Here is a 14146-nt window from a genome sequence, read left to right as displayed (position 1 = left end):
GCTGGCATGTGGTTAAAAACCCCTCACAGCACGGTTGTCATGGTGAAGGACCAGAAAGTATTTCTGTCTCCTAATCTTAGCTCCATTTAGAATAATAATGACCAGAATGATATCCGCTATGTGTGAGAGCGGCGAGCGAAAGGGCCGTTGAGCATGTTAGCATGAACGCTAGCACATGGAAGGAGTGTTTGGTGAAGATAACAGAGAAAGCACGTCGGGTGGGGTGGTCAAAAAAAAGGCTTTGTTATGCTGGATCCCATTGCAGCTTTTAAGGGTGACCCTTGAACCTCCAGAGAAGAGACCTGCGTGTCACTTCCTGTCTCAGAGTTATGGTAGGAGAGACCATTTATGAAGAGACCATTATGAATATATTGAATGCTTTCAGGCTCCTGCATGCATTGTGCGGAAAACTTAAAAGCACATTAGGTAATTGGAATGTGGGCTACTTGTCACGAATTGTCAAATTAAAGCAGTATTTAATTTATAAATACAGCATCTGCACATTAGGGATGTACTATATCAGCTGTATAAGTCAGCATTCTCAACTAATTTTACTTCTGCATTGTGATGTATAAGTGGATGAACTAAATTGGCCGTATGTTGCCTCACAGCAAAAAGGTTGCTTGTTCAAATCCCAACTGGGCCAGTAGCCATTTCTGTGTGGAGTTTGCATGTTCTCCCCATGTTTCCTCTGGGTGCTCCGGTTTCCCCCACAGTCCAAAGACATGAGCTATAGGGGAATAGGGTGAACTAAATTGGCCGTAGTGGATGACTGTGAATGTGAGAGTGTTTCCCAGTGCTGGGTTGGAAGTGCATCCGCTGCATAAAATATATGCTGTAATAGTTAGTGGTTCATTCCACTGTGGCGACCCCAATAATAAGGGCATAACCTGAAGGAAAAAGCATCAATTAATAAATCTGGCCATAGTGTATGAGTGTGTGAATAAAATAATGTATGGGTGTTTCCCAGTACTGGGTTGTGGCTGGAAGTAGGGCTGGGCAATTAATCGAAAAGTAATCAAAATCAACATTCAGAATCTATATTTGATAAAATTTTTCCAGGTCAATTTTTTTAATTACTTTCCCTACCGTGTGTGGAGTCGTCATATTTTGATTTACTTATTATATTATTCTGATATACTTCTGCCAAGGGCATGCGCACGGTCTGGCGTAGCCTTCGCATAAAATCCTCTCAAAAAATTTTAACTACTCGTCACGACACGTAGTGCAAGCTTTGTGATTGGTCGGTTAGGTAACGGTGACGAAGTTGGGCGGCGAGAAGAGCTGCGTTTTAGGCGATGTTTTAATTTCAGTTGTTTCAGCATTGATGTTCAATTAATAATCACAAATAGTAAATAGTGTGTGTTTCCGTCAATTATTTTAAAATCTAGTAATGCCTCCTTCATTCAAAAATTTCTCACTTGTAATATGTGAGCATATTTACTTCACAAAACTTGTCGGTGAACTATGAGGGCAAAAACATAAAATAAATAAATAAATAATCACTCACTGATCATAATCAAGTTAAAATGTTCAGTTAATCGAGATTTAGATTCTAGGCCAAATCGCCCAGCCCCAGCTGGAGGGGCATCCGTTGCTTAAAACATATGCTGGAATAGTTGGTGGTTCATTCCATTGTGGCGACTCCTGATAAATAAGGGACTAAGCTAAAGAAAAATTAATAAATGAATAAAATTGGCCATGGTGTATGAGTGTGAATAAAAATGTATGGGTGTTTCCCAGTGCTCGGTTGTGGAAGGGCATACGTTTAAAGCAAATGCCAGAGAAGTTGGCGGTGCATTCCGCTGTGGCGGCCCCTGATAAATCTAATAATGAAATGAATGTGATGCATTTCCAAAAAGCCTTGCTGACACCTTCCAAGATGCACCATTAGCTGCGGAAACGCCTATTAATAAAGGAAATGGAGCTAATTTTGATTTAATGATGGCTTTAACTTTATATAGCGTTGTTTTTGTCCCTTGTGTGTTTTGACAACATGATACATTTTCCTGTTAGCCATGCAGTGCTCGCTCAGGGATTTGCTAGCGCTCTTGATTTATGTATTTAATTTGCCTTGAGTTCGCGCTGCTCTGCTTGGCCAAATTAGCGTTAAGTATGTGGCTAATAACTAACTTATCTTAAAAACTACCTCAGCTCACTTTCTTTCTGTTTGTGTTATCCCCAGGTGAGACATGTGGAGGCCACCTGGATGCCAGCGGAGCCGGCTACATCACATCTCCAGGATACCCTCTGGAATACCCGCCCCATCAGAGCTGTCAGTGGGTGATCAGCGCACCCGAACCCTCACAGCGCATCGTGCTCAACTTCAACCCCCACTTTGAGCTGGAACGCCTGGACTGCAGGTGAGGAGAAAGTCAAAGGAAATTAGCTGGAAAAAAGAAACATTAAGCTCTAGTCTTACGGAATGACGAACGATAAGGAAGTGCGTGCAATTAATTTACCTCCGATGGAGCATTCGCAAACCCTGCCCTGTGTGCTGAATTGGAGATGAGGCGTAAGCAGAAGATAAGAAAAAAAGGTAGATGTGGAATACGCTTAATTTATCGCATGAGAGAGAAAGATGTTGGTGGGAAGGCGTGATATGGAGGATTTGGGAGTAAAAGGCAACCCATGTTGCTGGAGTTTTGGTGGAACAATGTGAAGACAGGAATGGTGGTAAGGGTGAAGTTAAGAGAGATATAATAGGGTTTAGAGCGAGCCTAAAGGGCTTACGCAGGGATGCAGTGCAGCTGTCATTGAGAAAGGGGGGTCGTCTAGAAGACTGTAAAGCCTCCTGAGCTGTAAAATTAATTATGTTCATCCATAGGCTCTCACTTTTCAGTCTCTAAACGACATCGATGTAGCCCAAAGTTTTTCCCTTTGCATTTTAAAAAAGTATACGACAACGATTTCAAAATCTGCCAAAAACGCTGTATTATGTATGATAGGCCAGTGTTTGACACTGTCGCTTTGTTTGTAAGCAGTACCTGAACCATGGGCCAGTGTGTATGGTGTGTATGTAGAATTTTTTGTGTGGATGCTGCGTCTCCTCTGTGTGTTGTAATGTGAAGTAAATCAACACTTTGCTGACGAAGCATTAGCGAACACTTGAGCAACAACAACACTGCTGCTTACTTCGCCATTGATGTTTGTTTGCCTTTAATCTACACTCACAAAAACACCTGCTACTGTATTCATGCGCATGATGTCATCATTTTCAAAGACATGACAACGGTGTCTTTGAATAACTTAGTAGTGTTGTTGTTGCTCAAGTGTTCGCTAATGCTTCGTCAGCAAAGTGTTGATTTACTTCACAATACACAGATTTATGCATTTTCAGCATTAAAAAAAAAAAAAAATATATATATATATATACATATATGTGTGTATATATATATATATATATATATATATATATATATATATATATATATATATATATATATATATATATATATATATATATATATATATATATATTGCACTTTAAGCTCGAGAAGTATCTCACAAAATAACTAGTAAAGTATTGTGCACTGTTGTCAAGGCAAAGACAAAAAAATAAAATTTTTATTAAAATAAAACACATTAAAATGTGTTGAAAAAATTAGTATCTCTGTTAAACAACACTTATGATATTCATTTAATTCACACTAGTTAAAAAAATGGCTTATAATTTTGACTTCAACTATTTGCTGGAAACACATTTTTTTTATTATTTTGTAAATAATCAGTCAAAAATGCATTAAAAAATTTCCTGTTATAGCTGAAAACTGTAGTGTAAATCCATGGATCCCAATTCCAGTTTCCTGGCAGCCCCCACCCTGCATATTTTGCATGTCTTCCTTACTTAACACACCTGATTCAGATCATCAGCTCATTTACGGAGAGATCCATGAACTGATCCCTGTGTCAAATGAGAGAAACGGAATTGGGAACCACTGGTGCACAGCCCCTGACCTACATTGCGATGACCGGTAAATCATTCTACCAATGTCAGTCGGGTTTTGAGACTTGGCATATCCCAAAACACAGGCATGTGTTTATCCTAAAACCAGCATCTGGAGGTCCATTTCACTGCAGCGTTTAGGTCCAATCCCATTAATCAAGATGTTCAAGATTAGTAGGAGATTCCTGGAAAGTTAGGTCAGGTTGAAGCTAAACTCTGCCTGACATTGACCCTGCGAGAGCGGGATTAGAGATGGTTGTTTTACAAGCTACTTATTTAATGCATTGTACTGCTGGGCAGACTGCAAGAGACAAATTCACAATGTGAACAGTTTGAATGGTGTGTAGAACTCCAAAATAGCATTCACACTTTCAGTACAAGCAGCAACAGTCACCACTGAAATGAAGTTTACCATGTGTCAACCTAATCCTTAATATGGTGTAAAAAATAGCCAGCAGGCACACAACGTCATAAGACGTTAATATTAGGTTAGATTTAGGTCATGATGTCAGATAGGGTTGGGCTGATAGACTATCCCATTGTCCATCGGTGATGGCAAATTGACAACACAATGCTGACACGGCATCGCCAATCCTCCACCCCGCTACTGTCGCAAACCCGCTCGCGAAAAATACACACTTGGCCCCGTTTACACTGATATGTCTTAGTATCAAAATGGCATTTTAGAACGAAAATTATCCACATACACACCGTGTTTTACCTAGCATTTCTATACAGCCTCCGTCCGCTGAAAACGCACATCACGAGACCACACACACACACAGACACAGACACGCACTGTCATGCGCCTCTGAGCTCCAGGCAGAGAGCAGTGCACAGCGGACACTATATTAAGTATGTACCGCTGGATCGCTTCTCACTATAGTTGTTAAATGTGATATTCAGACATCCCAAGTCTCCCGGAAGTTCTAAGAGTCTCTATGCATTTACGGGACTCACAATGCCCGCAAACCAGTGATAATGTCCCGGAAATCGCGCGTCTCCCTCCCGGTCCTCAAATAAGTCGCGCGTCTCCCTCCCGGTCCTCAAATAAGTCGCGCACCCTTTCACACCCCCGGATCCCTTTATCGCGCACATTCTATCAAACATCACCCCCCCCCCATCCCCGCTTTTCACATGATAACGATGCCAATGTCCATTGCGATGTTTCACATTAGACATCGTTGAATGCCAAATTGGTCGACATCGCCCAACCCTAATGTCAGATGACCAAAAATAGCGTCTAAGGACAACATTATTTTGACGTCCAATAACAACATCAAATGATGTTGATATTTGCTTGATTTTAGGTTGTGTTGGAGAGTGACCAAAATCCAACGCAGAGCCAACATCTTAAACCAATCTCACATTGACGTCAAATAATGGCATTTATTTATTCGTCAGTTATGGCAACCAAAATCCAACGTCTGATAGACGTCATAGTGGTAACATCCACACAAGGTGAAGCTGTAACATCAATAGACGTTGATATTTGGTTCATTTTAGGCTGGATGTTGGACATTGATGCCTGACGTTGGGTTCTGACATCAACTTGATTTTATTTTCATACAAAATGAAATGTCTCCATGACGCTGGAGTACAACGTCAATCTGTTCCCAGTCTGTTCCTGCTGTGTAATGTGATATTCCACCTAAAAAATGTGTATTCACTCATGCTGTTACAAACCTATGACTTTCATTTTTCCTGGGATTCACAAAGAGAAACGTTGGTACAGCATGAGATTTTAAAATACCTGTATTTTTGGTGAACTATTCCTCTAAAAGACTTGTGACAAATGGTCTTGTACTTTCAATACATTATTCAGAAGTATTACCTGAGAATTTACTGTCTGAATTTACTACCTGTCTCCTTCAGAGCTGTATTGTCACTGCTGGTGTAAAATTGATGTTGTTTTTAAGCACTTTTTCTTATGAGTGCTTTAAAACCACAGTGGCTAAAGCCATGTCTACTATTTTAAATTAGGCCAAGTGCCAAGTCCTCATTTTTATTAACGCAAGAGATTTTTGCTGCATTAGTTTTTAGTGGTACATTTCCGAGGCTTTATCCCAATAGTCGAAGTAGAGACATAGGGTGAAAGGGATAAAGATAAAACTATGCCAAAAATATACATCTCAGTGGTTGATCTGTTGTGCTGATACAGCCCCGGCTAATGCCCCTTACTCTCTAAATGAACATTTTGGATTTGTTGTGTGCAAATGTTCAATCTCTTTTCCTGCTTGGGTGGCTTCATCAGGTTGGACAGCTCCGCTTCGGCTGTATTTGTTGTTTAGATTAGGCTTCCCAAATGAGAAAGAGTGTACTGTGCTTTCAGAGAGGTAATACTTTGAAAGACATTCCCGATAGGACTCCAAAAATAGGTGAGGGTGTCAAGTCTTGTAAATGTAAAGGGATTGTAAATAAACAGTATTGATATTCACTTGCCTGATTTTCAGTAAAACAGGGATGTCCAGTCTTGCTCTTGGATGACTCCAGAGTTTACCTCCTACACACCCAGCAGGATATTTCTAGCTATGCCGAAGGTGTTGATTTGCTGGTTAAGGTGTGATTAATTGAGGATGGAGTTTAACCGATGAAGCGTAAAACAACCAGCTTGTTTAGCCATTTTACATTGTCGATTGGAGCCAACATGAACAAGTGAGATTGTTGACAATATAAGAAACCATAGTACAGCTGCTTGTCAATATTTATCAGTTTGATCACTGGTAGTATGGAAACTGCTTTAGACCTTAACAAAAAATGATTAATTTCAATAATTCCATTCAAGAAGTGAAACTTGTATAATGTATACATTTATTCCAGACAGACGGATATAGTTCTAGAGTTTATTACTTTTAATTTTGATTATTTTCATTGCAACTCATAAAAGCCCCAAATTCATTATCTTAGAAAATTTGAATACTGTGAAAAGGTTAGGTTTTGAAGACACCTAGTGTCACACTATTATCAGCTAATTAACTTAAAACTCATGCAAAGCCCTTTAAAGGGCCTCCCAGTCTAGTTCTGTAGGCTACACAATCATGGGAAAGACAGCTGATTTGACAGTTGACTAAAAGACAACTATTGACACTTTGCACAAAGCTGTTCACAGAGCTTTGTCTCCAAGCACATTAATAGAGTGGTGAAGGGAAGGAAAAGATGTGGTAGAAAAAAGTGTACGTGCAATAACCGCACCCTGGAGAGAATTGTAAAACAAAACCCTGTCAAAAATGTGGGGGAGATTCAAAAAGAGTGGACTGCAGCTGCAGTCAGTGCTTTGAGAACCACTACGCACAGACTTATGCAAGACATTGGTTTCAGCTGTTGCATATATTGCGTCTAGCTACTCTTGAACAACAGGCAGTGTCTTTTAGGTCTGTGCGATTTTGGGAAAATATCTAATTATGTTTTTTTTTTTTTTTTTTTACAGATATTACGATTTTGATTTGGTTTGCGATTTAATTTTGTAGTCAAGCTTTAGCTCAACAATCTGTATTGTAGCTTCTTACTGCTAAAATGCAGTGAGTGTTAAATAAAAAATGAACTTAAAATATATTAACTCATATTAGCAAACATCTCATAAATTGTACTTTGTTGTTGCTTATTGAAGATTTTTTTTCTGTTAATAAATAAATATTCACAAAGAAGCAAGTTGCCTTTCGTTGATCGGGTTCATCAACTCAGTGTAGCTCAGTGATTACGTGATTCACCTCTCACGCCAGAGACCCGGGTTTTATCCCTGACCTTGACAAGACGAAGACCAAGATGAAGACCAAGACAATGACCACAAAGACTGAGACCAAGATGAAGATGAAAACCAAAAAGACCATGAAGATGAAGACGAAGCCTTAGAAGACAAAGACCAAAATCAAGATATTGACGAAGATGACAAAGAAGACCAAGACAAAGAAAATGATGACCAAGAAGACGAAGACAAAGAAGATGCTCAGACGAAAAAGAGGAAGACAAAGAACATGAAGATGAAGACCAAGACGATGACCAAGAAGACAAAGAAGATGACGATGAACACCAAGACCAAGACGAAGAAGTCAATCATCAACTTCCAGTAGCTCAGTGGTTACGGGACTCACCTCTCACACCAGAGACCTTGACAGATGATGACCAAGAAGATGATGACAAAGAAGATGATCAGACGACAAAGAAGGTGATGACGATGAAGACAAAGAAGATGACGATGAAGACCACAACCAAGAAGATGAAGACTAAGACCAAAAGATCAAGATGATGACGAAGACCAAGACGAAGAAGTCGATAACAACCAAGAAACAAGAAGACTAAGATGAAGATGACAACGAAAAATAGGAAGATGAAAAAGAAGACTAAGACAAAAAAGAAGGTGACAGAAAACGAAGAAGATGAAGATGACCAAGAAGACAACTAAGACGAAGAAGACTTAGATGACAAAGAAGAACAAACACAACAAGTGTCAACTGGCAGTACTTTCAGTTGACATTTTAGCAAGACACTACTCATATAGCTGCCTGTGGTGTCGTCCTGTTTTTCGTTGTTTGTTTTTTATTGTGGGCGTTCCGCATAGTTCGGTTGCACAATTTCGATTGGGCAGAATGAAAGTGCTAGTAAAATGGAGGTCATGCATTTGCTCTGGTGGGGGAAGTTAAATAGTATATATTTCATATCACAGCCTCTTGCGATTAGCTAATCGCAACATTTAAAATCACAATTGCGATTCGATTTTGATTAATCGCACAACCAGAGTGTCTTTTGAAGATTTATCAGAACAAATATATCTATATTAGTATAAACATATATGAACAAATATATCGGATATTTCAAATGCCTGAAAAAAATCATTACAAATATTGTATTTTCCATTTTTTTGTAGTTGTTTGGTTTTAAACCTGTGGACCATGCTTCACAGGATAATGAGAAAAGCCAGCTGTTTAGATTAGAGTTTGTCATTTTGGGAAAGCTCTTGTCTCTGTATGCAGCTTGAATCAGAAACAGTATGGAACAATTATTGGGTGCAGCTGATTGTCACTAGGAACCTAAAAGTACCTCATTCTTCTATAAAAGGTGCATGGTAGTACCTTAGAGTAGAAATATACACCTATAAGTACAAACTTTGCAGTTTTTCTAGGACTGCACAAGCTGCACAAGGCTAATACCAGACATAAGCTTGTAAACTCGTTGCTGTGTATATACCATCAGTTCAGTAGTGGTCTGAAATTGAGCTGGAAGGACCTCTGTAGTTGCGGTTTTGGAGATTACGTTAGCACAAAATACACGCTTACCTTATATTGTGTTCATTCTTAACCCTCACTATAGACAGTCTGACAGAGTGTAAGGAAAATGTTGAAAAGAAAAATGAGTTATGAAGAATCTAAGAGGTGTCAGATGCGTTACTATACAATGCTTCGTAAACAGGTCTCTTTCTAATGGTCCACTTCAAGCGTCCATTTCCTCCGTCTGTATTTTGCTATATATACAATGAGTCATCGTCAGCACATTTAAGCACGGTATGATTGAAAGGCCTGGCTCCGTCTTTTAGACAGCAAACACTCACACACAGTAGCAAGCACATTTAAATTCACCTTGTGCTTATGAGTGCTGGCGCAGAGTCTCAGCTGCTCAGAGGAGCGGCCTCGGTTTAGCTTAGCTTGCACAATTTACTCGAGACAAGGTCAAAGCAGCTTCTTGTGCCCTAAACCATGCTAACTAATGTGCTTCTAAAAAGCATCTTGCGGCGCACGTGATGTAGTTAGGATAGGCGTGGTATCGGTGGCGTTTTTCGAGGGCCACTTCAGCAGGGGATTTTTATTGCAGAAGCGAAGCCAGATGGCTTTTACCTGGAGGACAGTCAGCAGATTGATCTGAGATAGATGCAGTAAAAACGGCAAATGAAATATCTGGCCATATCTATAATGTGATACTCTTCTCCTTTGTAACGAAAGAATAAACGGGTGGTCAGATCTCTCTAGTTTATTCTATCTATCTATCTATCTATCTATCTATCTATCTATCTATCTATCTATCTATCTATCTATCTATCTATCTATCTATCTATCTATCTATCTATCTATCTATCTATCTATCTATCTATCTATCTATCTATCTATCTATCTATCTATCCATCCATCTCTCCAACCTTCTCTAAATCAATCTTTATATTAATCTCTCCATCCCTATTTCCATCCATCCATCCATCCATCCATCCATCCATCCATCCATCCATCCATCCATCCATCCATCCATCCCTCCATCCATCCATCTAATGATTCATCTATTCATTCATCTATCCCTCCCTATATCCATCCATCCACCCATCCATCTCTATATAAATCCTTATATCCATCCCTCCATCACTATATCCATCTCTACATCCATCCATCAATCCATCCATCCATCCATCCATCTATCCATCCATCCATTTATCCCAATTTAAATCCCTATATCCATCCCTATATCCATCCATCCATCCATCCATCCATCTATCCATCCATAGCCATATCAATCCCTTCATCCATCCCTCCATCTCTTTATCCATCTTTACATGCATTGATCCATCAATCCATCTATCCATCCACCCATCCATCTCTATATCAATGCTTATATCCATCCCTCCATCACTATATTCATCTCTACATCCATGCATCCCTCCCATCCATCTATTCGCCATGTTTTACTGTGTATTCAATTTTGTTTTCAGTCCATTCATCCATCTATCCATCCATCCCTATATCAATCACTATATCCATCCCTACATCTATCTATTCATCCATCCATCCATCCATGTATCCCTGTTTAAATCCCTATATCCATCCCTATATCCATTCATCCATCCATACATACATCTATCTATCACAATATCAATCCTTAAATCCATCCCTCCTTCTCTATATCCATCTTTACATGCATTGATCCACCTATCTATCCATCCCCATATCAATGCCCATATCCATCCATCCATCCATCCATCCATGCAATCATCCCTATATCAATTCCTATATATATATATAAATCCATCCATCCATCCATATATCCATCTCTCCATTCATCCATCCATCCATCCATCCATCCATCCATCCATCCATCCATCCCTCCATCCCTATATCACTAATTCACTGTGTATTTTTCAGAGTATACAGTATATTCATGTCTATCATGAATCTATGTCCATCATCTCTACATGTTGTCCTAGCATTCCACCTTTTCATTTATCATACAGTAGTTTCGATTGTTCTCCATGTCGGTCTGCCTGTCTTCTGTGAAGTTATTTTTCACTCCATTTGTTCAGTAAAGATTGTCTCCTCCCAGGTTGCCTCATTTTCATTCTCAAAATAAATCTCCATTATAATACATTACTCTATATGCAAACAGCAAGTTCCTTCTGAATGCTAACTACCGAGTTCGCCTAATGCATACAGAAGGATAAGTAAATTGTTGTAGGAGGATTCAAACCTTGTACTGCAGTGGAAGGACTTAAAGTGAAACCAGATCTGATTCAGAATCAGCTCTCAGACATAAAATATTGACAGAGAGACGGTTGTTTGGGCTGAGGAGGGAATCTGGAAGAGTTACTGGTAAGAGTGAGACGTGTGCGATGATGTCTGCATCACTCAAGGGAGTCTACGCTTTACTCGACTGACGAAAGTTCTCATGTTTACTATGCAGCGCTATCTATCTGCAGATGTTAAGGTGCTAAGCTATTGAGCCACATCAGCGTTTCTAAACTGCGAGCATGATATCACCCAATTTCCACTTTTCATCAGGGACCAAGGATCAATGTATGTCCTTTGCCCTTAATGAAGAATCAATAAACCCAGCACGTTCAGGAGAGTGAGGTCATGGTCAAGAAGGTCACCGACTAGCCGGGCAAAGGCTGCAGGGGTCACATGCACAAAATCAGCATCACATAAATAAAAACATCACAGTTTAATAATCGCCATTCTTAAATCAATGACTGTTCAGCAAACATTTTGAATTGTTTCCATCTCCTAAAGTCTGATTGGATGAAATTTGGCACAATCGAAAAACCTAATGCTTATTAACCTGTGACCACATATCTTAGTTGGAACTAAATGTTTGTCAGCATTATTGGCAAGTGCATACATTATGCCTTCGTCCACCAACAGGCCTCAGTTAATCAATTGTCTGAATATCAATGCTCTTTGTAAATGTATACATCACAGTTAGGAAAGGCCTGTCTTTGTAGTGCTTGATGACGATTTCATATGCTTGATAGTTATTCAAATGGGTCAATAATGTTTTTTTAGGACACAGCAATTTCAGTGATGTTTTTAGGGCATTGGAAATATATCAGCAAGCCCAGAGTGTATCGTGATATTGATAGCTCAAAAAAATGCAATCAATCTGGAGCAGTATAAGTGACACATTTGGGAATTGAAAGATTTAAAAAAGCCTCTTTAAACCCTGAGAAGCCAATTTCTCCCCGAAAAAAAGTTTTAATATACTTGATGGGAGAAAAAAAGAAGACCTAATGCATTCGGAAAAAGCCTAAGGCTTTCAATGGCAACATAATGGGAATTGGAAGACAGCACGTTTTGACGGGAACATACTGAATCTCAAAAGACCAGAAAATGTTCTCCTTTAAAGGTGTGAGCTCTGGAAAAAAAATCACAAATGTTGCTTTAAAGCCAGTTTTAGTGTTGTTTATGAAAGCCTCCGGCTCCTGCGGTCTACCCCAGTCATCTGTAAATGTCAGTGCTGTATCGGACAGCCATGCTATTTGTTTCTCGACCGGATTGAAGATGGCAACCCTCCCTCTCTCTTGGGAACCCTCCCCAGCATCTATTTAATATTTCACAGGCACTTATAGCTTATTAGGCAGACCCCCCGAGGCCGAGTACGCAGCTTTCCATGCAGACTCTCAGCATTATTTAATTTCAATTTTAGTGTCTTGGCCGGCTGACGAGCCGTCCTGGAGCACGTCCTGCGGCCGCTGGCCTAAAAGCATGGCAGAATTCAAATGAGCGCCCGTTGTGTTGTTTGATATCCAAAAGCCAATGTGATCGTGTGTCAGACTGAATTATATTGCGAAGCCATTGAGCTGAGTTTGAGAAAGATAAAGCTACAGGACGTCTTCGTGGGATGATAAATGTATTAGCAGCTTGATTTCAGTTACGTTTTTTTTTTCCAGGAATTTACAATGGTTGTTTAGAGGAGTTTTATTTGTGCCATTTTGATGTATTTCTGACTGACTATATTATGATGGTCCCTTTTAGACTTTCTGACAATTAAGTCACTATTTATATTCGATAATACAATGATTGCTGGTGACGCAGTGGCGCTGAAGGTAGTGCTGTCGCTTCACAGCAAGAAGGTCGCTGGTTCGAGCCTCTGCTAGGTCAGTTGGCGTTTCTGTGTGGAGTTTGCATGTTCTCCCTGCGTTTGCGTGGTTTTCTCCAGGTGCTCCGGTTTCCCCCACAGTCCAAAGACATGCGGTACAGGTGAATTGGGTAGGCTAAATTGTGTGATTGTGTGTGTGTGTGTGTGCGCGTGCATGCGTGTGTGGATGTTTCCCATAGATGGATTGTGGCTGGAAGGGCATCCGCTGCATACAAACGGGCTGGATAAGTTGTCAGTTAATTCCATTGTGGTGACCCCAGATTAAAAAAAGGGAAAAGAAAATGAATGAATGAATAAAAATGATTGCTTGATCTGATTGCTAACAATGAAGGAGACATATTTCTTTTTACGATGGATTAGTATTTTAATCCATCTCTTTTGTCCAGTTTTTTTTTATCTGCTCACAAGTGGACAACATCATAGGAAGATGTAAATGGGATATGAACCATTTTGAGCTTGCTCACTTTCATTAACTTCTAGAAATAGCTGAAAGTTTATATCTTATAAACATGGTCTTTTACTCAGTATTGCAAGATATATTGTAATACACAAAGTTGCAGTTCAGGGAAAACATTTTTCTTAGAATTGTTTCCCTTAAAATTGTGTGAAATGTATCAGCAACCCCAGGGTGTATCGAGATATTGATAGCTCAAAAATGCAATCAGTCTGGAGCAGTATAAGTGACTCGATGATTTAAAAAAGCCTTTTTTATACCCTGAGAAACAAGTTTTTGCATGAAAAAAGTTTTAATATTCTTAATATCATTTCATTGCATTTCCAATTGTCTAAATTATGACGGTCCCGTTCAGACATTCTGTCAATTAGGGCACTGATTATACCTGTTAATGAAATGCA

The 14146-nt window shown here is 39.5% G+C and overlaps 1 protein-coding gene across 2 annotated transcripts in view; it reads left to right on the top strand.

The window, feature by feature from the left end:
* The window catches only part of nrp2a (neuropilin 2a), a 139054-nt gene that overhangs the window by 15162 nt on the left and 109746 nt on the right, over positions 1–14146 (top strand). For both annotated transcript variants that reach the window (NM_212965.1, XM_021469092.3), the window contains 1 exon segment: positions 2186–2363. In NM_212965.1, the coding sequence (NP_998130.1) occupies positions 2186–2363 (178 nt within the window).

Source organism: Danio rerio, chromosome 1 (assembly GCF_049306965.1).
Source record: "Danio rerio strain Tuebingen ecotype United States chromosome 1, GRCz12tu, whole genome shotgun sequence".
Lineage (NCBI taxonomy): Eukaryota > Metazoa > Chordata > Actinopteri > Cypriniformes > Danionidae > Danio > Danio rerio.
Note: the sequence above shows the minus strand (reverse complement) of the source record. Positions and strands in the feature narration are given on the sequence as shown.